This window comes from Paramisgurnus dabryanus, chromosome 18 (genome assembly GCF_030506205.2).
Source record: "Paramisgurnus dabryanus chromosome 18, PD_genome_1.1, whole genome shotgun sequence".
Lineage (NCBI taxonomy): Eukaryota > Metazoa > Chordata > Actinopteri > Cypriniformes > Cobitidae > Paramisgurnus > Paramisgurnus dabryanus.
Genome location: NC_133354.1, coordinates 30,252,421 through 30,277,989, shown reverse-complemented (window position 1 = coordinate 30,277,989; position 25,569 = coordinate 30,252,421). Strand labels below are relative to the sequence as shown.

At 38.1% G+C, this 25,569-nt stretch overlaps 1 protein-coding gene across 1 annotated transcript; it reads right to left on the bottom strand.

Annotated features, from left to right (window-relative positions):
- Nucleotides 1-32: 32 nt before the first annotated feature.
- On the bottom strand, nt 33-25,099 carry dpysl3 (dihydropyrimidinase like 3). Its single transcript, XM_065287598.1, has 14 exons — nt 24,951-25,099; nt 20,721-20,809; nt 20,319-20,503; nt 17,296-17,460; nt 12,500-12,561; nt 12,217-12,297; nt 11,575-11,643; nt 11,171-11,291; nt 9,174-9,330; nt 6,460-6,601; nt 6,114-6,284; nt 1,946-2,125; nt 1,284-1,440; nt 33-922 (listed from the first exon to the last, which is right to left on the bottom strand). Exons 1-14 carry the CDS (start codon nt 24,987-24,989, stop codon nt 837-839), a joined length of 1,704 nt encoding a protein of 567 aa, XP_065143670.1. The 5' UTR covers nt 24,990-25,099; the 3' UTR covers nt 33-836.
- Between the last annotated feature and the right edge of the window lie 470 nt (nt 25,100-25,569).

Below are 25,569 nucleotides of genomic sequence, written 5' to 3'. Positions count from 1 at the left end.
AAACTTGTAGTTGTAATGAATTTAAAAAGCAGTCATCTGTAACAGGTTTATTCAGGAACAAAGTTTGCACATCACACATTCATTTTGACCTGCATGTTTTTGACCCGACTGTAAGAAAGAAAATACAAAGACGATCAAAACCACATAAATACGCAAAACATTTGAACGGGCTGTCTTTAAGTCAGAACATAAGCAGCCGTTTAACACTTTCCTCATAAAACACAAGACCTCTTCTAATACCACACAAATCAGTTAGATATCACAAACATATTCATGTAAAGTGATGTATGAAAATATACTGTAGCATCTGTTAGTGTTCAGAATCATTCTGTATTAAAAAAGGATTTTGAATCACTAAAACTGAAAAGCAAATGTTTACAGGAAGCTTTCCAGTTTAAATACTGACTGAATCAGATTTTTTGCTCCAATTAAACCTCTTCCTTCATATGACAGATGCATTTCAAAGCTACAATATAATGAATAATAATGCTAGCATTCGTTTGACTTTAGTTAGCTTCATTGCTCCAACACTTCATTAACAATATAAACTGACATGATCACACCTACAGCTAATAAACACAAATAAAGCAGAAGATGAAGGCCTACGATACACACAACAGTAACTCGTTCTCTAATCAAATCTCTTCATTTTATGTCATTTTTTTCTGTAATCCTAATCCGTTTGTCTAAACACATAATAACCAAATATACAGCTAGACTAAATGCCCTTATGTTTCATTGGATGTTTGCTTTCTTCAGAGGTTCAATCATACAGCAGGAGTTATTTATGAAAGGTAAGGCCTTTCTCCCCATAGCCTGTAGGTCTCTCTGTATATTTAACTCAGGGAGGTGATGTTGGAGCGGCCACCAGGTGGCACAACGATTCGTCTTCCAGCCGGTCTGATAGGAGCTTCCTCAGGACCTGGGACAGAGAAAACAAATGAGCTCATCCGTTATTACACAACACTTCCAGGAAAACCTTTTCGCTGGACTTTTAACAAATCATCATTTTCCACATTAGGCTCAAAGTACTGCATGAACAAAAGACAACAATGACAGACCAATCCCTTGAATGCAGTGATTAACAAATGATTTCATATAATTTAGTTACAGCCCTGTCAACATTACTGTGCCGTAAACGGTGTTATGTGTACTGTATTCACACAAAAAAAATTGAAAAAAACTGATCCCACATTCAGCTAGAAATATAATCTGTAAATCATTCCCATCAAGACTTGAAAAATGAAAATCAAGCTGTTAAAAAGTAGATTTTTCAGCATTACCTGCTAATGTAAATCCAGACTGATGCAGGTTTCTCACAGGGACTTTGGTTGGTGAGGTGCGTGTGGAGGCAGACGGGGTGCCGCCCCTCGACATGGCTGTAAATTCAGACACAGGGCCGTCATACATGCCCCTGGGTACAGCCTTCAGTATAGCCAGCTTTAAGAGAAAGAGAAACAATTAAAGCACCGACTCCAGCTGTAGTCCACTCTTTGTGAATCTCCCGCACATTTTTGAATGGGTTTTGTTTCACGATCCTCTCCAGAGTGCGGTTATTCCTATTGCTTGAACACTTTCTTCTATCACATCTTTTCCTTCCCTTCGCCGCCTCTCTAATAATGTGCTTGGACACAGAGCTCTGTGAACAGCCAGCCTCTTTTGCAACGACCTTTTGTGTCTTGCCCTTCTTATGCAAGGTGTCAGTGGTCGTCTTTTGGACAACTGTCAAGTCAGCAGTCTTCACCATGATTGTGTAGCCTACAGAACTAGACTGAGAGACCATTTAAAGGCCTTTGCAGGTGTTTTGAGTTAATTAGCTGATTAGAGTGTGGCACCAGGGGTCTTCAATATTGAACCTTTTCACAATATTCTATTTTTTTTCTAAAGAGAAACAACTGAGAACAAATGATACGTGAAGCGAGTATATAATGTCTTTGAACCGTACCTGTTTTCTGGCTTTGACGCGTTTATAAGCGTAGTCAGGGAAAGGTGAGCAGGGAATGAAGCGGCCCATACCGGCGGTGGCGCTCAACTTCCCGTCCTCCAGAACGACTTTCCCCTGACAGATGACCAGCAGGGGCGCACCTCTCAGCTCCATCCCCTCAAACACATTATACTCCGCTGCCTATCACACAAAACATCAAGACACAACATCCTGGTTATATCACATCACCCTTACAGTCTTACAGTTTAATACCATCAGTTCTCTGGTGTTGTTTAAACTCTTGTGACACTACACTAATAAAGCCCATCTGTAAGAGAGTGAGATAAGCTCCGGTCTTATTCTTCATTTCTCTGCCAAACAGCTGGAAACACAAATAATGAAAACATTCCTCAGTGTTTCTCACGGCCTCATGTTCATCTATCTCTGATCTTATTTTCCTGCGTTTTATGTCTATACTGCACTTCTTCTCAGTTTCTCTATAGTAGACATTTGTTGTGATATCTGCTACGATGTCTGAGTTTGGCACCACTACATCCTTTGTGCTCAAGAAATAACATGAACACAAGAATACTGCCATGAGTTGAGTTTATAACACAAACAATCTTACAGATGATTAACTCATGTAGGTCAACTGAAAAGCTCCAGAATAAACTAATCAATATTCATACTGTAAGCCATGTTGCGTGTGCTGGGGCTCGGTTTGGATGTGTTATGATCTCTGGAGGGATGATGCCAGAAAATCAAATCATTCATGTTGTCATTTTGGCAGCGTTCTGTGGAACATTACAAGCTCTGAATGACCTAAATTCACAGTTTTTCAGACTCTTCATCAATACACAGTGATTCAGTTGTAATGCATCTCTATACATGAACATACAGGTGCTGGTCATATAATTAGAATATTATCAGAAAAGTTGATTTATATTCAAAAAATGAAACTTGTATATTATATTCATTCATCACACACAGAATGATATATTTCAAATGTTTATTTCTTTAATTTTGATGATTATATTTAGAAAAATCCCAAATTCAGTATCTCAGAAAATTAGAATATTACCTAAGACCAATACAAAGAAAGGATTTTTAGAAATCTGGGCCAATTGATCTTTTTGCCTGAATTACTGCAGCAATGCGGCATGGCATGGAGTCGATCAGTCTGTGGAACTGCTCAGGTGTTATGAGAGCCCAGGTTGCTCAGTCCAGTCCTTTTTGAAGGCGAGACGCTTCTGAGGCTGTCTGTTGTTTAAGGGTGGCTTGACACAAGGAATGCGACAGCTGAAACCCATGTCTTGAATACGTCATAAGTGCACTAGTGGTTCTTGAAGCACTGACACCAGCTGCAGTCCACTCTTTGTGAATCTCACCCACATTTTTGAATGGGTTTTGTTTCACAATCCTCTCCAGGGTGTGGTTATTCCTATTGCTTGTAATCTTTTTTCTACCACATCTTTTCCTTCCCTTCGCCGCCTCTCTAATAATTTGCTTGAAAATAGAGCTATGTGAACAGCCAGCCTCTTTTGCAATGACCTTTTGTGTCTTGCCCTTCTTGTGCAAGGTGTCAATAGTCGTCTTTTGGACAACTGTCAAGTCAGCAGTCTTTCCGTTTATTGTGTAGCCTAAAGAACTAGACTAAGAGACCATTTAAAGGCATTTGCAGGTGTTTTGAGTTAATAAGCTTATTAGATTGTGGCACCAGGTGTCTTCAATATTGAACCTTTTCACAATATTCTAATTTTCTGAGATACTGAATTTGAGATTTTACTTAGTTGTCAGTTATAATCATCAAAATTAAAAGAAATAAACATTTGAAATATATAAGGCTCTGTGTAATGAATGAATATAATATACAAGTTTTACTTTTTGAATGGAATTAGGGAAATAAATCAACTTTTTGATGATATTCTAATTATATGACCAGCACCTGTATATATTAACTTTAGTATTTCACAGCTCATAGGAATGCTTGCATTGATTTTGATTTGCCAGCCTCAACTTTTTAAGGTTTGTTATTCCAAGTTATTCCACGTGGCTGTTGAATGTTTTCTACTGATTGGTTAACAAATGTTTCACAGGTGTTGATTATTTTCTGTAAACCGCACAACTAACTTGTATTACAATAACCACCAGAGCAATGTCTGTGGTACAGTAACTGTGGTATATGAGAAATAATTGACTAAATTATTCGACAATAATGCACACCCGTGATGTAACTCCACTTTGCATCGCGCGACATTACGACCTTGGGTGTTGCAAAAAATATAAATATGTCTTTTAATAACATATATGATTTTATATTTCCAAAATGATTAAAACAGTGTGTTTGTGACATTTGAACGTCTTGTCTTATCTTAAAATGAAAGTAAACATGTTTTTCTTGCGGAAGGTCTGCATTTGTAAAAAATTTGTAAATAAATTATTTCAAATCAATATTTAATGTTCCTTACATTACTTATTATGAGGTAAAATAGCTGTATAATAAGTGGGATAATATATAGTCCAGACGCCTAACCGGGTCTAGATGACTGCAATACGCTGCTGGATGCTTGCTAGGACTATCTGTGTTTGGAGGGGGTTGCTTTAAATGAATCCTAGCGTGTCATGGTCCATTGCTATGATGTTGCTGGGGTGTTTTGAATGTTTGGTAGGGTTTTGCCAAAGGGTTGCTAAAACATTCTGCATGATTGCTACAGTGGGTGGTTTATTACTGACCCAAAACAATTATCCCAACCCAAGTTCTCATGATCTTCTTGTCTAAGGTTGGGTCTGGTCATGGTCACTCAATTGGTGTGCAAACAGAAATAGTTACACTTTTTAACTTTTATTAATAATTACCCCTTTTCATTGACTTAAGCAACAAATATCTGATTAATGTCTATGAAAACAGAGAAGGAAAGGAAATCAAAGCCAAGTAAGGTTTGTGATGTCATTCTATAATTGAGGTGAAGTGGATAATGATCCTCTATGAGATTCTCCAGCTCACAGTTGAGGGGTCCACAGAGACTTTATTTCCATTGGATGGAGAGCAGCAGACTCTGTTCATTATGGTTCAAATTTGTCTTTTTTTCTATCAAAGCAACAGTAAATCAAGGAATCAATTTTAACTTGAGCTTTGGTTATATATGAGGTCATCGTACTTGGACGAACACCCTTATAACGTAGTAGTGAAAAATATTGTGCAGTGCCCGGTTGTGGAAGAACCAACCCAATCTCAAAGAAATTCGTGTTTTATTCACAAAATTTTGATTAATGTATTTGTGCTATTAACACAAAACAGTTTTTCGTGCCACTAGAGCATTGTTTTTTTTATTTTTTTTACCATTGTCGCTTGGGGTTGGGGTTAGAATCACTTTCTGCGACATCCTTACCCAAGACCCAACTCTAACCCCAACTCCAGGCAAGAATAGTTTTAAAAGCAGAAGAAAACATGTAAAAACCAATGCATTAAATAAATCAAAAATTTTGTGACTATAACACGACTTGCCGTGAGTTGGGTAGAGAAAAACACCGTCGCTGCATAACCTTTCCTCAGAATCTGATATTAGGAATGGATGGTTGAAGTTTATTTTGAAATAAGCTCACGTGGGGAAAACATTGAGTGAACAAGCTACAGGCCGACGTTGCATCTTCAGAGAGACTGAGACGCTGTCACATACTGAAGCATCCTTGGTATTACTGTGTCTGTGGTGAAGCCAGCTGCGGTTTGAAAACACAGTTAAGTGATTTAGATTGTTGTTTACTGTAATTTCTAGGCCTGTGGCGTTTGAGTATGGGTGAAGTGGCAAACAACAAATCTTCATTGTCATTTATGTGTATCATGTCATAAATGGGTTCATCCCTTCGGCTGCCATTTTTCCACATCAGAGGATTTCAAAACAATTTACCACATGTAATGATGCAGGATTAAATGCTGGTTTACTAGCTATCCAATCATAGCAGCGGGCGTTTACTTCCAAGTCTTTAATGTGGCACGGCCATCAAAACAGAGAGTTTCTTGAGCCAGCCTCAAAACCAGGGTACAAAAGAGCCTAATACTTATTGCTTTTGATGTTTTTGAATGTAAAAACCACACACACGTTATAAGTAGACGTCAGACAACAATATAAAACAATAAAAACACCAGGTTCATGCACCTTTAAACTGTTTACATTGTTAAATGTGCACTTACAGAGTGATGTGTTTTCGCAGTGACGGTGCGGACGGCGTCCGTGTCCCAGATGACCAGATCACTATCCGATCCCACAGCTATCCGGCCCTTGCGTGGATACAGGTTCAGGAGCTTTGCGGCATTGGTGCTAGTGACAGCTACAAACATGTTTTCATCCATTTTACCAGTGACCTGAGCAGGAGAGAAAACTGACTTAGACTGACACAAACTTCAATCCCCATAGTAAACTTATTTATCATTCCCAGCCACTGACGGGTTAATAGAAGATTCCAGTCGTTCCAAAATGACAACGATGATTTAAAGCCTATGCTACGATGTTATCATCCAATCAGATTCTGATGCTCACCACAGCCTTATCCCAGATGACTGACATCCTCTCCTCCACTCCATTCACTCCTTCAGGAATCTGAGTGAAATCGTCTTTCCCGATGGCCTTCTGAGCCACGCTGAACGTGCAGTGAGCACTGCCGGTGACTGACAGATCTCCACTGATGAACACATCACACAAACATCACTACAGTACAGCAGATCAACCAAATACAGCAAAAAGAATGAAATACTGAGCTATTCTTGATAGTATTTGTTTCTGATATCATAACATATGTTTATAAGTTCTGCTGGTGTTGTGAAAGATTCAAGCCGTCAAGTTCAGCCTTGGTACTGTGGACTGGCATTCAGCTCATCTTACAAATACACCCAAGCATGCCTAGGCATATTTTACTGTACTGTATATGTACAAAAAATGACTATGATATAAAACACAAGAGTTCCAAGGGTTTCTTTCTGTTTTTTTAATTAAACAATCTGAATATTTAGTTAAATCTGTCACTCAGTTTATTATTAATCAAATATTTATTATAAAAGTACAAGACATTTGTACAATATGAAATAAAGAAAACCAACAATCTAGTCACCCCCTGTGTTGTCACCTTGCCATGGTGGAAAAGTTTGTGTGTCCTACTGACCCAAGGAGCAATGTAGGCAGGGTCCTGGGTCCCTGGTACGTTACACCATGTGGGATTGGTCACATTTACATTTATTTTTTTTTAGCAGATGTTTTTATCCAAAGCAACTTACAAATGAGAACGCATTTAGCAGTTTGTTAAAAGAACTAACATAAAGTGTAGTTTACTGCAGGAAAGGTGAACAACATGGAAAAGTTTCATTTTAAACAGTTAGTCAGGTGAAAGCAGTAATTGTGTGTTTAGTTGTTTTTTGTAGGTTGTGGTGGTCCTCACAGCTCAACGGGTAAATGTTTATGTGAATGATTTGGTGCCTCGTTGTCATGGAACAACTAGGCGATGCTCATTAACCGAGTTTAACTTGCTCACTGGCATGATTGGTCTTACGCAAAGAGGCAGAATGAGGACAACAGTTGGTCCTCTAGGTTGGGGGTTGAGCACAGGGCTAACAATCTTACACGCCTTCATTGTGTTACTGAAACTGAGACAAATGCAAATCTCACAGGGTCTTCAGTAGACTGGAGCCAAGGGTCGAAGCCAACTGGCAGCATGAGCGCTTGTGATGAAAGCCTTTAGCAAAAAGTTAGAAGTGCGACACACAATCTGTTCAGGCAAAACCAAACATAACATCCACACTGGACTCATCCAGTCATGTGCAAAACATCTAAAACAACTGTGGTTTTAAATGTGTGAAAAGTCTTAATTGTTGGTCAGGCAAAAATGACAATTTCTAGGAAATAAAAAAATGGGGAAATGTTAATAGTCATGAAGTAGCTGTCTTAATAAAACTTGTGAAATTGTTTGTGAGATTGTTGAGGATTTTCTTTTTCTTTTTTGTTAAGATGACTTTTTACAGTTTTGAAATAGGTGAAGTTTTGTAGTTTGTTTTATTGTATGTAAATTGTAATAAATTTGTTTTTGAAAATCAAAATCTCTTTCGGTCCCCCTTTCTCTCTCTTTCCATATATGTTAAACTAAACGAAAACACTATTTCTAACCTTTTCTTGGTTTTTAAATAGGATATCAAACAGGTAAAACAGACACATTTATGCTAGCCTAAAACAAGGTGAAACATGACGAGCCACCACTCACGTTCATATCAATAAATGCTAATTCTTGTGTGAAAATGTCCCTAAACCCAGTTTTCCCAATGATCATTCTTTATATTATCATCAGTTATAGGGTGACCATACGTGCCATTCTTCCCGGACGCATCCCGTCCAGGATTTTGTGTTCGTCTTCTGGAAGTCGTATTTGTCGACCGCATACGTCATAGAGGATTATTATTATTATAACAGAAAAGCAACCGTTACATTTTAAGGTAAGAATGAAACTACGATTGTATAACTTATGTTTTTAACTGAATGGCGTAATGCGGTCAACAAATACGACTTCCGGAAGACGCACCGAAATCCTGGACGGGATGCATGCGGGAACAATGGCACGTATGGTCACCAATCAGTTAGTCTAGCTCTAGTTGGTTAGCCTGTTAGCTTAGCTTGGCACCTTCATGCTACATCCCAGCACTGCCAGCATGTAACACCCCCAAAATGTTTTTTTTTAAGCCATTGCTATTTAGTGAACAGTAGACAGATAGATTTTGAATACAGTACTGTGAATGAGATGGCTAAGCATCTTGCAGTGTGTAATGTGACACGTATCGGCTTTCACATAGTCAGAGTGTTTGTGTGCTGGTTAAGGAATATTTACATGAAGATATTCTGTTAGCAGCACTTCAGTCTAAAAGTAAAACTCCCAATTATTTATACAGTACCCTCATAAAAAGACACTGACAACTGTATTTGACAGATACTCTTAGACAAATCATCTTACATTCACATTGTTGTCATTGTGTGTGTGTTTCCTGGGATTGAACCCACAACCTTGACATTGTAAAAGGAATACTAGTGTAGCACATTAGCCACAGGACAGTTTTGGCATAATATAAAATAATGTAATGTTTTTTATATTGAAGCTTGCTGGTCCGTTAAAGACTTTATTTCATCTGTATATAGAGAGTACAGACTCATAATGTAGATGTTACAACTTAGATACTGAATGTGTTTTTTGTGTTTCGGATGCACTTTGGTGAATTTACCTGGCCAACAGGGTGCTCAGGTAGTCTGGAGTGGTTGGGTCTGGACTGAGGGGTGGTGATGTCACAAAAGAGGCGGCCTTAGCCCAGTTCTTGCTCCAATAGTGAGTCCCATCTGTTCCCAAACTGGCCGTAATTGGTTCCCCAAAAACCACATTACCTAGAAACAAACCCTTATTAACAGGTGATGTGATGATTCATAAATAAATTAAGGTTAAAGGAAAAGTTCGGTATTTTACACTTAAAGCCCTGTTTTCAGATTGTTTATGATGAAATAGATCGGTTTTGACTGAAATTTGGACATATAATGCTGGCCCGAGAATTTTCGTTTGTTTGTTGTTTTACCCCCCTCCTCTACAATGGCTTTATAGGTGCACTGGAACAATCCTTCCTAAAATGCATTAAACTTTCGTTTACAAAGACGTGAAACTCACCAAGTGGTCAGGGGTGTTCACTGATATCCTCACACAAAAATCGCTTTCCAACAGGTTTTATCGTAGTTTTTGTCCAACTCCATTGACTTGTATTAGATGTGCTGTGAGGTACGGTATTACTCCGCGCCGGGAACTTTGTTTCTATTCTTGCATTTGGCAATGGCGGATTAGCGCCACCACCTGGGCTAGAGTGTCTATAATTCAAGCTCTCAGCGGAAGAATGTACGGGTGTGAGGCGATTGGAAAAATAGGTCCACAAGTTAACAACGAATGCTAAAACATCTGTTGGAAAGCATCTTTTGCAGCGATTTTTGTGTGAGCATATCAGTGAACACCCCTGACCACTCGATGAGTTTTACGTCTTTGTAAATGAAAGTTTAATGCATTTTAGGAAGGATTGTTCAGTGCACCTTTACAGCCATTGTAAATGTGGGGGCTGATATAACAGAAATCTCGGGCCAGCATCATATGTCCAAATTTCAGTCAAAACCGTTCTATTTCATCATAAACAATATGAAACAGGGCTTTAAGTGTAAAATACCGAACTTGTCCTTTAAGGTTAGCTGTAACTCAGTCAAAGTTTAAAGTTTGTCGGAAGAGTTAAGACAAGAATGCAGAAATCTAATGCTAAATGCTTAATCTAATAAAAAGATGCTTCCATCCACACGTGAGTCTGACATTTTGATTCCAGTTTCAAAAAAAATAAAGTTTGGGACCTGATTAATGTTAAAAGAGTTATTAAAAGAGATAGGACATGAAAACGAGTATTCTTTATCATACTGTGGAAGTGAACGGGGCTCATGAACGGTTTGGTTACGAACATTCATCAAAACATCTTATGTTCATCAGAACAAAGACATTTATACAGCTTTTAACAATATACGAGTGAGAAAATGATGACAGAATTTTCATTTTTGGGTAACTTTGTCCCTTTAAAGCTGTCTGGCTCAAATCAATCAATCAAACAAAAAAAGAAAGAAAGAAAAAAGTTGAACATATATTTTTCCTATAGACAATGCTTTTGACTTTGTGTGTGCTAAATCTATTAGTTTTACCTGTGATTTTAAGGTATGGATACGGTGATTTGGTCAACTTCAAACAGGTGTACTGTAGCTTTGTCATTTCGTGTCAGACTCCAACAAATCACACATGGTTTTAAAGTTGATTTAATATAAATCGTTTTACCAAATATCAACTCATATAATGACTTTATTTGTAATGACTTACAGACTGTGTGTTGATAAGTGCAGGAGATGTGTTGTATATTTGACTGAGCTTTATATCATAAAACAGCACTGTACTGATGCAATATATAACTTTCATAGACCAGCCACATTACATGTAATGTATATATTACTATTACTGTTATACAGATTTTAATGACGCTGAAGATCATTACTAATAAAGATGAAGAAGAAATTGTGCCCTTAACCTAAAAATGTTCATTTAGATGGGGATTAAACATCTAAAATACCGTTTTAAAAAGAGTCATATTAGCTTCAGGGCAAACATTCCCTGTCAGGGATAAATAATGGTGCGTGATGATGATGATGTCATGTTTTGTACCTTTTTTACGGGCCTGTGAGATGATGTCAGCAGCACTTTTACTCATGACACGAGTGATGTAGAGCGGACAGTTGGTTTGACTGGCGATCGTGACGGCTCTGAACACAGCCTCAGCTTCCAGCTACAGTACACAAACACACACATTAGCAGTCCTATGCACTGCAATAATCGAATCGAGCTAAACTCAATGTCAGCAGATAAAAGATTCTGCCTGAACATTCAATGCTACGCTGATGCCAGACAAATTAGATGTGTGAGTCAGACAAATTTAAAGGTAACATAAATATAAAGAAAAGAAAAAAGTAGCTGACTGAGACAGTAGAAGGTATTTTACCATAAACAAATTCACATTTTTACTCTTTACGGTTTTGTCATAAGAAACGAGTTGATCCGTGGTTACTGACCTCTTCTGGACGGCTGAGAACATGACCCTCGGGTCCAGTGATACCTATCTCCAACATACGAGCTTGTTCCTATAAACACAAAGCACACATGTCTTACTCCTCATCTACAAACACATTCCCACATTACAATTAAAAAACAAATGTGAGCTTGTGAAAAGCAACAATTCACAAAAAAAAAAACTCTGTGGTCATTAACTCACTCATGTTGTCTTATATTTGTTATATTTCTTATTAGTGTGGGACCAAAAAATTGGTTAAACCATCTGTGATGTCACCTGTCACCCTGTGCTTTGATTTTATTGAAATTGGTGATTTGCAAAAAACAAACTGCATTTGATGCAACATAGTGAAACTGATTTCAATTTTGTATGAATTATTCCTTTACACCATAAACAACGAAATGATGAAGCTCTTTAACTACATACTACTTCTAAATAAATCTCAAAAGATTACACTGTAATAACACAATTTATTATTTTTAACCATGGTTAAATTGAATCATGTATTATCTGTCCATGTTGAACACTAATGACTACTGTAAACACTGTGTGTGTGTGTGTGTGTGTGTGTGTGTGTGTGTGTGTGTGTGTGTGTGTGCGTGTGCGTGCATTTATTTGTGTGTATTTGTGTGTGTAGTCATACCTCTGCAATTATTTCTCCATTTTCTGCATGTACCTGTGCGATTCCTCCATGCTCCCCAAGGAAGGTGAAGATCTCATAAAGCTGTTTAGATACAGAAAGATAAGAGCTAAACATACAAACATACAGTAATAGTACAATACATACTGTATACTCTCAACACAAGTTTGAAAATAAATAAATCACTAAACTTTTACTAGACATTTATTTGCTTCATGTTTCTCTGTTTAACTAATTTGAACTTATTTTTTAGTTTTTTTTTTTTTTTGGTTTCTCTTTAGCTTACCTCACTGTTACTCATCTGATAGAGATCTTTGTAAGCCATGTAGACCTGGAAAGAGTTCACACCTGTGCACAAAAAATTATTTAGTGAACCCCTGCATGTATATACTGTAAAAGCTGAGCATAAAGGAATAATACTGTATACCCCAAAATGAAACTTAGCTCATTTTTAACTCACCCTCAAGCCATCCTATGTGTATATGACTTTCTTCTTTCAGTTAAACACAATCAGAGTTACATTAAATAATATCCTGACTCTTCTCAGCTTATATTGGATAATGCCCCATTTTTAAAACTCCAAGCACATCCATCCCAAAAAACTATGAGTTTACTTATGTACCTATCATTCCCTTTCAAAATGTTTCACTTTGCATTTTGTCAGTAGCTGACACTATGGAAAACATATCCCAACCAGTTTATATGAGCTACGATACGTATCTTAGAAATGTTAAAGCACAAGACACATGGCTAAAATGCAGAAGTGTAAGCAACTGAGGTGCACCACGAATGCACCATGCTCTGACTAAGGCAAAAGGACCTGCGTTTGTAAAGCAGGAACATCCAGGATGACAAATGTGGATGGCGAGCACCAACCTACCGCCGCACAAAAGTCTGCAATGGAAACCCCTGTAGACAATGCCCAAAAGGAAACCATACCCTGTGTAAAATGGGCTCTAATACCAAGAGAGCACTGCACATTCAGGGAAGTGTATGCCAATGTAATGGCATCAACGATACATTTGGATAGCCTCTGTTTAGAGATAGGCATACCCAATTAATGTTCTGCGATGCTCACAAACAGCTATAAAGTAGGCGGTTCATGTATACTGCCCTACAAAGCCAAAGCACAGGAACTACGCATTTGGTCAAAATTGAGTTAAAAGTTAAAATGGGCATTGTGAGATCTGTGGTGTCTTGTGACAAAGTCTCCTGGTTCAATTCGTTCCCATTTCAGTGAAACGTGTGTGCCAAAATTGCAGTTACATGTTTGACTGGCTGGTGTAAAAAACTTTAAGGGCATTTTTCTCAGTTTCAGTGTTTGCGTAGTTACTGCACTTAGCCTTTGTAGGGCAGTATAATCAAAGGGCTCTGACCGGGCAGAGCGGGTGTGGTGACAGCTCGTCATCCGCTGAGGGAAGAACAAGCAGGGAAACCACTTGGACCCTGAATGGTGTTAGAAGGACCTTGGGGATGTATCCCGCCCTTGGCCTACGGACAAGTTTTTTATTAACAGGAAGGGTCTGTAGAGAAAGCATGCAAATCGCCAACTCATTTAACCAATGCCAATGCAAGTAGGAGAGCAGTTTTAAACTAGAGGAATCACAGGTCCGACTGCTCGTGAGGCTCGAAGGAAGCAGTTGTGGGGGGTTTAGTCTCCTTACGCTTCTGAGAAATCTAACGACAAGGTTGTGTTTCCCAATAGACTACCCGACAACCAGAGCGTCATTTGCGGATATAGCTTCCACGTAAACATTAAGGGTGGAGGGTGCGCCACATCACAGCTCAGAAATCTAAGTTCTAACCCTAACCCTAACCCTAATGAAACTTTTTGTTTCATTAAGGCACCTTGTGCAAAGTACCTGCCTCAAGAGGCACAAAGACTGCTGTCAAAGGGCCACACATGCAGGTTTCACAGCTCCGGCTGGGGGTGCCAGATTGTCCCTCTCACTTGAGAAAGCAGATCTTTCCGCAGCAGGATCTGCCACAGTGCTGATTTCAGCAACTGCATCAGATCAGGGAACCAAGGCTGGTTCTGCCATAGAGGAGCGATCAGCAGCTCAACGCATCTGTCCTCCCTGATCCTGCCAAGGATCTGCAGCAACAAATGCAGAAGATGCACTGGCCTTGTCAGATAGATTTCCGAAGACGGTCAAAATTAGTTAGATCCTTTGGAGGGCGCAGTCTCCATTTTGCCGGCAGCGGGCCACTGCAAGAAAGCCTGTAAAGGTGGCAAATTCGCAGCCCTTCTCTGTGATTTATTAATGAAACCACCGTCATGTTGTCCGACTAAACCAGAACAGGATGGTGCTGGATTTTCAGAGAAAAACGTTCACAGTGGGTGCAACCTGAATCCATGAGAGCCGCCTCAGCGTGTGCAGGGCCAGGCAGGTTACACACTCAGCGTGAAGATCTTCGTGAGTCAGAGGGGATCGACACAAGTCGCAACGACATCATCTCAACGCGCTTAAGTCTTTTAGGGTAAATGTAACTTTTTACCAGATAGCAGCAGCACGGCAAATTGCTTGGAGCAGCGAGATGATCGAGCTGTAGCAAAAAAAGGTACTGTGTGGCATTTGACCCTGACTTATGCCAGTCGACGGCGCTCCGCTGAGCCTCATTTAAGTTGCATATACACATATAATGCTGACGTGCTCGTCCCGAATGTTCTGCCACAAACTGCAAGTCTGGAAAAAAACAGTTATGGTGTCCCTGATTCTCAACCTGTGGATGTTTTTCATCGCTTAAAGGGAGTTTGTGAACTTATAGCAGAGCACAGATGACAACATGTTTGACAGCGCAAGCTAGCACTGAGGTAAAGCTAATCTTTTACATTATAGCGATGACGCTGCAGTGAAGATTCTCTCAGACCAATCAGTGATCTACTGTGTTTTCATGTCACGTTTGGTATCAGCTCGGGTCGCTTGGAACCCCAACCGAGGTGGTACGAAAAAAGTATCGGGTACTATGTACTGCACTCAGTGGAAAAGCTCTCAAAAGTAATCTGACCTGACCCAAACTAAACCAAACTGTGGGGTAGGCTACTATGCAATGGAAAAGCGCCATTATAAAGGTATTAAGCCCCACCCAGTTTGGCAGGCTCGAACACCAATCACAGTTATTAAATATTTTCTGCAGTAAAGTGATGGGTGTTTATAATTCTGGGTCAGAGATCAGATTTCCACCTGACACCGACTTTCTCATGAACACGCTTTCTGCCATAGTTTATGAAAATGTTTTCTTAAAGCAACACTATGTAGTTTCCATGAAAAAAAAATGACTTACAGCTCCCCCATGTGGTTGAAAAGCGCAACAGTGCCTGGTATCAGACACTCTTCTGCAGGCAGAGGGAGGGGCGGGGCTGTGTGCTCTACCCTCCATCCCCCACTTTCAGAGTGTGCTTGTAGCAGCTAGGAGGCTGCTCAGGTTGCAGCAACAGTACAATTTGTCCAGTTAAAAGTTGTTCTATCGTTGAAATAATTTAGAGACATTATTTAAAGGTATAAAAACTACATAGTGTTGCTTTATAAAACCTATTGCGTCACCCCAAAAGACATTTAAATACACCTAAAATGGCTTAGGTGAATTATTCCTTTAATAAAATTATATATAAATAACAAGATATCCACATAATATATTATTTTAAGGGGTGGATTCACTGCACACTTTAATGCACCATTTTATACATTCATCATAATTTAGACTTTTAGGCCTAAAATTATAATTAATATAAATTCATTATAAATATAAAGATCTCTATATATATCTTTAAAAATTAATGAATTTTTTCAGATTACTTAAAGCCCATCATCTCATTCACAGGTATACTGCATGATAATATTCACAACAGGCTTGTTTGTAGTTCTTCAGCAGTACATCAGCTTTTTTTTCTTAGGATCTGTTTCAGAAACATCTTTTATGAGAGTCAATGGGATCTCTGCTACATTTAACTTTCTGTATGGTCATACAAGCACACCAGTATATTCCGTATACACAGTTCATCTGGACCAGTGTTGTTTTCGTCAACGATGACGATAACTAAATGATTTTGTTGACGCACCTCTTTTTTATGACGCTAATGCGACGATGACTAGCTAAAAATGTCTCTAAGGTGACGAAAACATGACGACTGCGAGATGCTTTTGAGTTTTCGTTGACGAGACGGAACGAAAATGATTATAAGTCTGACGTTCACAATGCATGTCATTTCTGCCAATTTTGCGTGAAATCTGTCTGTTTTTAGCTAAAAAGTATCAGCAATGCTGCCGCTTCCTATCCTTGTTTTGGGTCAACTCAGTCTCACTCAAGTCCACCACCCGGCTGCCGCGTACGCGCACCAGATTTCACACAACAACACCTGCAGCTGTGGCGAGTTCGAAGGACCGTGGCGGTGATGGCAATAAACGGAAACGACAAGATGATTTATGGACATAGGTTGGAAGAATAGCACCAACCTCAAGCGGCACCTGAAGGCTCATCACACTAATATTTTTTAAAGGTAACTAGTCACGCTGTTAACATATCATATACATTCAATTTTACTCGACATTTGGCTTGTGACACATTTCATGGTAAGCTTAAGGTTTTACATGTATCTACTTTTCAAACCTAAGCCCATTTCCATACTTATTGTGGTGTATTTAAATAACAAGGCAAGGCACGCGTTTCTCAACTTTATAAGCGAAATCTCAGCGTAACACACAAACTCAACATGAGGATATATCAGGCTCAACTTTTTTGTTATGACATGCGCAGAAGGCACACCGACTAAAACAACGGCAAGCCCTAAATACACCACACTTTTTAACCTAAATTAATTTGTTAAAAAATATTTTTTACTAAAATTGACTTAAACTTGAATAAAACCTTTTTGCGTTTTCATTGACTAAAACTTGACTAAAACCTTTTTATGTTTTTGTTGACTTAAACTTGACTAAAACTATCAAGTTTATAAGTGACTAAAACTAAAAAGCATTTTTGTCCAAAAGACTAAGACTAAAACTAAAAGGGCTGCCAAAAACAACACTGATCTGGACAGATGCTTCAGTCACTTGGACTTAAAGATGTGAGAAAATGTCTTACCTTTCTCATTAATGAGGTTCTCTAGCTCCAGTTTTACGCTGTCATTCCAGTGTGTGACGTCCACATGTAGTGAATAATCACAGCACACTTTCTCATCGGCCCATTCAGTCCAGCGCTCGAACGCTGCCACCAAACTGCTGCCAGGCTCCGGAATCACGTGATCCACTGTCAATTACATATCACAGTAATGAACGTCTAGAGAAAAAAATGTGCTGGAAACTTTAGAAATAAACAGAAATGTAAGGTTTGACCCTATAATAGTTTGACATTTGAATATCTGTGTTGTATGAGCTGTAAAGTCTGATGTATGTTTGTATAGGACTGTAATAGGATTGTTATATTAGTGGTGATATTAAAAATATACATATAAAATCAGTAGCCTATTAAAAACAGACAATTTGCCAATTACCATGAAATATGAGTGATGTGTACTTTTTATCATATTACACATATTGCATTATATCTCTATATAAATCAGTCTACTGTAGCAGCTGTTGTCGTCACATTTTCTGCCAGCTTTCAATGGGACAAGAATTTCACTGCAGGCCTGCTGTTGAATCTACTGGACCACTGCCAGCTCAGATTCATTAGAAGACTGCTATTGTTGTCAGTGTTTTCCTTTTACACAAACACACACACACTCCATAGACTACTATTGTTTTTATAAGCACTAGTACTAGGTACTTAAACTTAACTAACACGCTTACAGAAATGATCACAGATTATCATGTTGTTTTAATGTTTTTAAACAAACCTTCAAGCCAGCTAGATCCTTAACGAATGATTCCCATGGAATATTTTTGGCAGTATCACATTTTTAAGATGTTATATACAGAGAGTTATTTTACAATTCTCTACTTTACTCTGAGGGGTCAGTCGAGACAGCGGTCGACCGCTAAATTTGATAAAATACCACATTAGATCTGCTTATACTGTAAGTCATTTAACCCGTACCACATTAATTGTATTAATCTGTTGTGACACATTCACTTATACAGTATGTTTAACGTAGGGGTTTATCAGTATCGGCCCTATAAAATGGCTAAAAGTGGAAACGTCTGGTGATGTAATGGTACAGGAACTTTCAGCGAGCTCCAAGCACTCACGGAAATGTTTGAGAAGCTAAGGAAATGCACAGGATATGTCAGTGTGTTTGGCATCACGAAACAACAGACACATAGACTTTACCTCTGGAGTCAGACAGGGGTTTTTAAAGCCTGCTCAAGTGCATGAGGTGCTTTTATTATCCACCCTAGTCCCTAGCTATTACTGGGGTACGTTCAATCTCTTCTTGCTTGCTCATCTTATTATATAACAAATAACAAAGCTGTTATCATACTAATATGTGGAATTGCTAGTTCCTTTAGTCGGTCACTTCAATGTCACGTCGATGACAGACAAACTGGGAACTCGTTTAAAAGACCAATCTGCTTCGTATAACCGAAACCAGCCAATGTACATTGGTATGCGGCATTTGCATCCACCGGCCACGCCCTGCCGGGAGAGCACAAATAGGCAGCAGGTGCTCCGCATATTCAGCTTTTTGCTACGAGGTCAAGTGGTTGTCTGTTCTGCTGCTGCCTCTTGCTTTCTGTGTGTTGTTGGCGTCAAGACTTTTCAACGGTGGCCAGCCTTACACTACTTTTTATGAGTTTCTTGGTTGGTTACCCCTCTCAGATTCAACATCTAAAGAGAGTTTTCCCCTAAAAGAGCTGCACCGGTTGCGTCTTTTTACTAAATAAACTAACAGTGGGAGAGGCAGTCACTGGAAATGTTTGAGCAGCCATATTGGTATCCCATATTGAGAGAGGGTGTCATTTGCTTACACATATTCTTTGGGACAGCACAAAAGATGAGTGCAGTCAATAACTGGACTGTATTATGCATTTATTGCGTTTATTTTATAATAACAATGTGCTGAATGTACATTTTCATACACATATACAGTTTAATATTTTTATTTTGTTTATTTAGGGCTCTATCTTACACCCGGCGCAATGCAGCGCAATGCTAGTTTCCACCCTGCGCAATAATCATTTTCACGTTTAGCGCCATGTTGTTTAAATAGCAAATGCATTTGCGCCCCCTTTTGCGGTCATGGTCTGAAAACTAGGTGTGTTCAGGCGCATTGTTGGCGCGTTGCTATTTTGAGGAAACTAAAATAGACTATGCCATTGACCAACAAAAAACTATTCTAAAGTCTAAAGTCAATATGGTTTTTGTTATTTAAAGAGCGCATTAGTAATATGCGCCTATAAATGGGACAACAACGCGGGTTTGCTTATCACATACATGAATGCGCAGCAGCACAAAAACGCTTTTAAATATAAAATATAAAAGGATTGAATGTAAAAGATTATTATTGAGTCTCTTGGACATAAATGAGGACTAATTATGAAATGTGGATATGGTGAGATAAGAAACATTTTAAGTATTGCTTTGTAAAAAATCCCATGGCACTGTTCTAGTGCTGAAACGCTTCGGCTCTCTGCAAGTTTGTAAATCCTTTATCTCTTGTTTGTATTTTTAGAGTAAAAGCATATTTGCAAATTATTTTATGAGATTACATTGATTATGTAGGATATCAATACATTTACAGCAATTCAAAGCCTGCTATTTGTACTTCTATGACTGAAAGAAAAAGGCTTTTAAAGGTTTTAATTAAAAAAATTAAAATTTCAATAAAAATGAAAACAACACATTTTTAACATTATTCTTAAACTGGTGGTCTTCTTCCTCCGCTTAGTGTTTCAGTTTACAATTACGCACAGCGCCAGTACAACTGACTTTTAAAGGGGATGAGAGATAAGACTTTAATTGGTTTACTGCACGTTACGCCCAAAACACACCAATTACTCATGTACAACCCTTTTCGACCGTGCGCTCCACGCACAAACCATTTTCCCGTCGTTAAATTAGCAAAAGTGGATTCGGACACGCCCATTTAGACCGTGCGCTTTAGACGATGCGCTTAGATCATTAAAATAGGGCCCTTAGTTTGACATTACACACAGTAATCTTACCAATCATGGTGGTCCCTCCAGCAAGAGCCGCTTTGGTGCCCTGGGTAAAATCATCCGCAGTGGTCGTGCCCCTGTATGGCATCTGGAAGTGAGTATGAATGTCAATTCCTCCAGGAATCACCATTTTCCCGTCCGCTTCAATGGTCTTCACCCCACCTGGTACTATCAGGTTATCTCCAATTTGCCTGTAGTTTGAAGTAAGGTGATAATTTAGAGGTCGAGATGTAATGTCATTAACCAAACATATAGTTCTTATTGTTGTTTACTGTACATGTCTATATTGTTTAAGACAAACCATGTCCAAATTCAACATTCAACATCATTGCTGAGTTTTTCCCCATAAAACTGGGGTTTTCCAAGGACATGATTATAACTGGATGTGTATGTGTGAATTCAGCTTACTTGATGACTCCATCCTCCATATAGATGTCTGCATAGAAAGACTGGTCATCATTTACGATTCGACCACCTTTTATCAGAAGCCTTTCGCTCTGAGAGAGAGAGAGAGAGAGAGAGAGAGAGAGAGAGAGAGAGAGAGAAAGACAGGGAAAGGATGAGAATACAGCAAGAAACATGCATGGAGATAAATCTCCTAAAGTCTCCTACTAATGACTGAAAATCCAGCCAAAAGGGTTTATAATGGAATCAACAAACCCAAGCCCTCTGTAACATCCAAAATATAATTTATTACTCATTACTCATTTATTACAATGACATCATTGTGTAAGAACTGTGTTATTAATGCGTGTTTAACATATTAAAGTAGTAGTATATACATGTACATTTTTACATTTTTTGTGTGTGTGTGTGTGTGTGTGTGTGTGTGTGTGTATGTGTGTGTGTGTGGGGGGGGATGTCGAGAGGCAAAAGACATTAGGGCGTGGTACTCTGAATCTACAGCACTCGCTCACTGAATCCAGAGCTGCTGCCTTGTTGCCTGGTGACACAAATATTTACAATACACTCATGAGTTTCTCCTTTTTGCTAACAGAAAACACTAATACTTACCAATCTGAATACATCATGGCCAAGCTCTCTTACACACATACAGTCTATTCTATAAATGACTTGTCTGGGTTATTATGGTAACCATGACTGCTTTCTACAACCTGATTTACATCTTTACACTGGAGCACACAGTCATCCCACATCTGAAATATTACCATTGGAGATGAAACTAAAGTAATGTCATGTTTTAATTGTATACATATATAAATGATTTACTCACAAGAATCAATTTCATCACTGCAGTTTAGTCAAGTGGTTCTCAAACTTTCTTGGTATAGAAAACACGTTTTTACTGAAATTATTCAAAATGGATTTATAACGTTTTGGAACCAAACTCTTCACTTCTTCTTAAAGGTGCAGTGTGTCATTTTAGAAGGTCTCTTGACATAAATGCAAAATATTATAAAAAAACGATATGATCAGGGGTGTATAATGACCTTTCATAATGAACCGTTATGTTTTTATTACCTTAAAATTAGACGTTTTTATCTACATACACAGAGGGTCCCCTTACATGGAAGTCACCATTTTGTGCCATCATGTTTCCACAGACAATTTTTTTTACTAAGTTGTCTCCGAAGATGACATGTTTGTCCGGTGGCGGCTAATGTAGCTTCTTTCAAAAGTGAGGGGTGAGCAGTGGACTGATCCGTTGGTTGCAATGCGCACTTGATGCCTCAAAAATGTACACACTGCACCTTTTATTGTGTTTATTGTCTTCATGTTTCATCAGTCAAAACATCTTTATTTGCCAAAACAACGATGTCTACATGACTGTACTGTACATGAACACGTATAACCTCTGACACTACAGATGTGTCCCATTCAACCTTTGAAGGTTGCATTCTAAGACCAGAAGCGTCATCCCATTTTGAAGGATGCTTAACTCTTTCCCCGCAATCGATGAGTTATCTCATCAAATTAAGAGAAAACTTTTCCCTGCCAATGACAAGTTTTTATGGCAATCCATATTTCTGCTATTATCCACCAGGTGGTGCTCTTATCCAACTTATAAAAACTCTGTGTATGTTTTGATCATCGCTCTGAATCGGATCTTTATCAAAAATCTCTTACAAAAATGAATTATCTCAGATTTTTGCTCAAAATTGGGTATTTCTGAAGAAACCTAGAGGTGATAAAAAGAGAACAAATGAAGGTGGGATGAAAGTTTTGTTTTTTTGAAAGCAGAGGGTCTGTTCTTTCTAGTGTTCGTCCGATATGGTTCTTTATGTCCGATGCTCATATTAAGAAAGCTGTATGGACGATATGAGGCTGATATAACTCAAATGTTATTACAGTATATAATTGTTGAAACTAAATAAACATTTGTTATGCATAACATTTATAAATATAACATTTTAAACTACTTAAAACATATTTACAACAAGGCATAATAAATGTGGATCTGACATCTCACGGTACTGTTTAAATAAGCGTGTTGAACTAGTGCGGTGTTGTGTGTGACACAACATAACTTCATGTTTAAAAGTAAATAATGATTGGTCATTTTACTGTCTGTCAGACTTTGGCTTTACATTAAGTGACACCAAGTGTCTTTTCATTACAAACATCAAATTTAAGTAATAGAGACATTTACTGTCCAATTGAAAACATTTAGCGGCCGATGACGATAATAAAAATAAATCCAAATATCGGTCGATATATCGGCTTCTGCAATATATATTTTATATATTTAAAGAATTTTTTTTTTGAAAGGCATTAACTTGTGTAGGCGCTGGCTGGCAACCTTTTTTTTAAACACTAGCAGGGACAGAAATGCGACCACCTTCCTCCGGGCTGTGAAGTAAAAAACTAATGGATCCTTCAAAGCCAAGGCTTTCCCGAGATGCATTGTGCGCCCTTCACAGTTTAATATTGTAAAATAAACATTACATCCTTTTTTTTTTAAATAATAGTGTTTTTGCAGGGGAAAAAATTATTATACTATTTTATACCACAGGTAATTTTCAAATAATTCAACAGCCCATCGTCAATTATTCCATATATATATATATATATATATATATTCTGTTTTGTATTAATATGATTCTTTCTGTGTATGTTGTGTTTTACTTTTATATATTTCTAAGGTTGGATAATTTAATATACTGCTGGTTAGTTTAATCAACATTAACATGTCATGTTTTCTAAAGTAATTTTTTTTCTGGTCCCATATTATTTTTAAAACTCAGAAATGTCTCTGGGGTTCCACTGATAGGTGCAACTATGCTGTCTCAGGTTGCGACCTTTAAAGACAGAGTCCTCGCCTTTAAAGGATGTCTTCTTCATAGGATCCAGCATTAGAATTGGGACACAGCTTACATGTTCTTCTTGGAGTCTCAATATTAGACTTCCTGCACAAGGGCGCCCTCCGGCTTCACGTATGAATGGAAACAGACTGAGTGTAAATGACTGTAGCCTTCAGTGGCTCGTATTGTTGTGTTTGGAATAAATAAATATGGACTAAAATATGGTCATATTTCATTTTAAAGTTATGGACGTTTTTCATTTTCATAACTCCTGACACAAATGAAAGAAATTACTGTCAGGATTTTCAGTAGGTCTGTAGCTTAAGTCTTAGACCTTTTAAATGATGTATAGTTAGTTGAGGTAAGCACATATACTAACAATAACTTTGTAATATTAAAAAATTATATAAATAAAGAGCGCTTTCAGGGCGTCGACATCCTTGTGCAGGTTAACAGTGCTTATTATTACAATGATTTCCTTACAACAAGTAGGCTAAAAGACTGGGCAAACAACATTTATATTACGAAGAAATGAGATCAAAGCAAAATCTAAATCATTTTACGTACCCCATGGTTTGGAAATCGCTGGTTCAGATAACTCTACAGCTCAATGAAATAACACACACTTTTATACACAATAATAAAAACGCTAGCAACCAATTTTTACATTTATCCCTCCTGTAGGCTATATTTGCCCTGTACAGACCCTCTGTGATGCAGGCCTTATAATGCTGATGTAAGGAAATCAATCAGAAGATGCAGAAACCACACCTTATCTCTACACACAACACACACACAGGCACTACACAACACACTTCTGATCATACATAAGATAAAAATATTCAATCAGCATCATTTAAAAAGCCTGAAATGTTAAATGGTTTTGTACACTTCATGGCACGCCTGCCTGTGATTGGACTGCGCAGTGTTGCAGCATCAGGACCATACAGTTAGCTGTGATCAAGACAAAGCATCACTCCAAAAACACATCACTTCAGTCATAAAACCTCCTTTACATCACTGTACGTGACTTTTATAAAACATTTGATTTTTTATGATCATTGTGTCACGTACAGGGCTTTTTATATACGAAACCGTTATATGAGATATGGGTGTGATTTTACTGCTGCAGTCCACCAGAGCTCAGATTAAAGCTATCAGAGTTATTTTATTTTCACATTTATGAAATATACATTAAGCTTTATAAAATACATTGCAATAAATTACAATCACGTAAATGCGTTTTAAAAACCTGATGTCAGTTTAACGCATTTTATACGAGCTATCAGCAGCCCGTCACGCAGTTCGCTTCAAACACAAAGCATTTCATTAGAATATGATGAGTGTGAGGTAAATATAAATAACTGTAACTTACAGTGATCTTGGGGATATTCTTTTTTCCCTGGTAAGACATGATTTGCTGTAGTTTGGGGATGTTTGATTCAGTCTGATGATATAGCAGTTGCTCACACTCGATCTGATGATGGGCTCCTCCCTCAGTGTCATGTCATACTGTAACCAGCAGAGGCGCCAGCAGCAGCAGCTCCGACTCAGTTACGTCACTCGGTTCCTTCAAACATCCATTTCAATGAACCGATTCACAATTACGTCCTCACAGACGTATAGAGAGACAAATAAAGAAACTTAACTAAAACTAAACTAAAACTAAAACTAGTTTAAATATGATCAATATTATATGTTGTAAGCGCACATTATCACTTTTCTTACGAAAATGAATAATGTTTTTTTTTCAAGTGTAGGCCTAGTAACCATGTTTTTTTGTGTGTGTATTACTACTGCAGCAATAGTTTAACTATGTTTTTGAAAACCATGGTTATTTTGTGGTAACCATGGATTTACTTCATCAACTATGTTTTTTTCCAACTGTAGTAAAACAATGGTTAATTTTCGTATGGTTTTCTTTCATTCGTGAATCGCTTGAATTATATCTGGGTTTAAAATAATTCAGAAACGAATCATTGATTCAGATTTTT

Excerpts from the sequence above, each read along its gene's own strand:
- dpysl3 (XM_065287598.1), bottom strand. The coding sequence starts at position 24,989 with ATGTCTTACCAGGGAAAAAAGAATATCCCCAAGATCACT. Across the intron at positions 17,461-20,318 it reads TGGAGGGACCACCATGATTG|TGGATCACGTGATTCCGGAG; the intron begins GTAAGATTACTG and ends TGTAATTGACAG. Across the intron at positions 923-1,283 it reads GTCTGGATTTACATTAGCAG|GTCCTGAGGAAGCTCCTATC; the intron begins GTAATGCTGAAA and ends TCTCTGTCCCAG.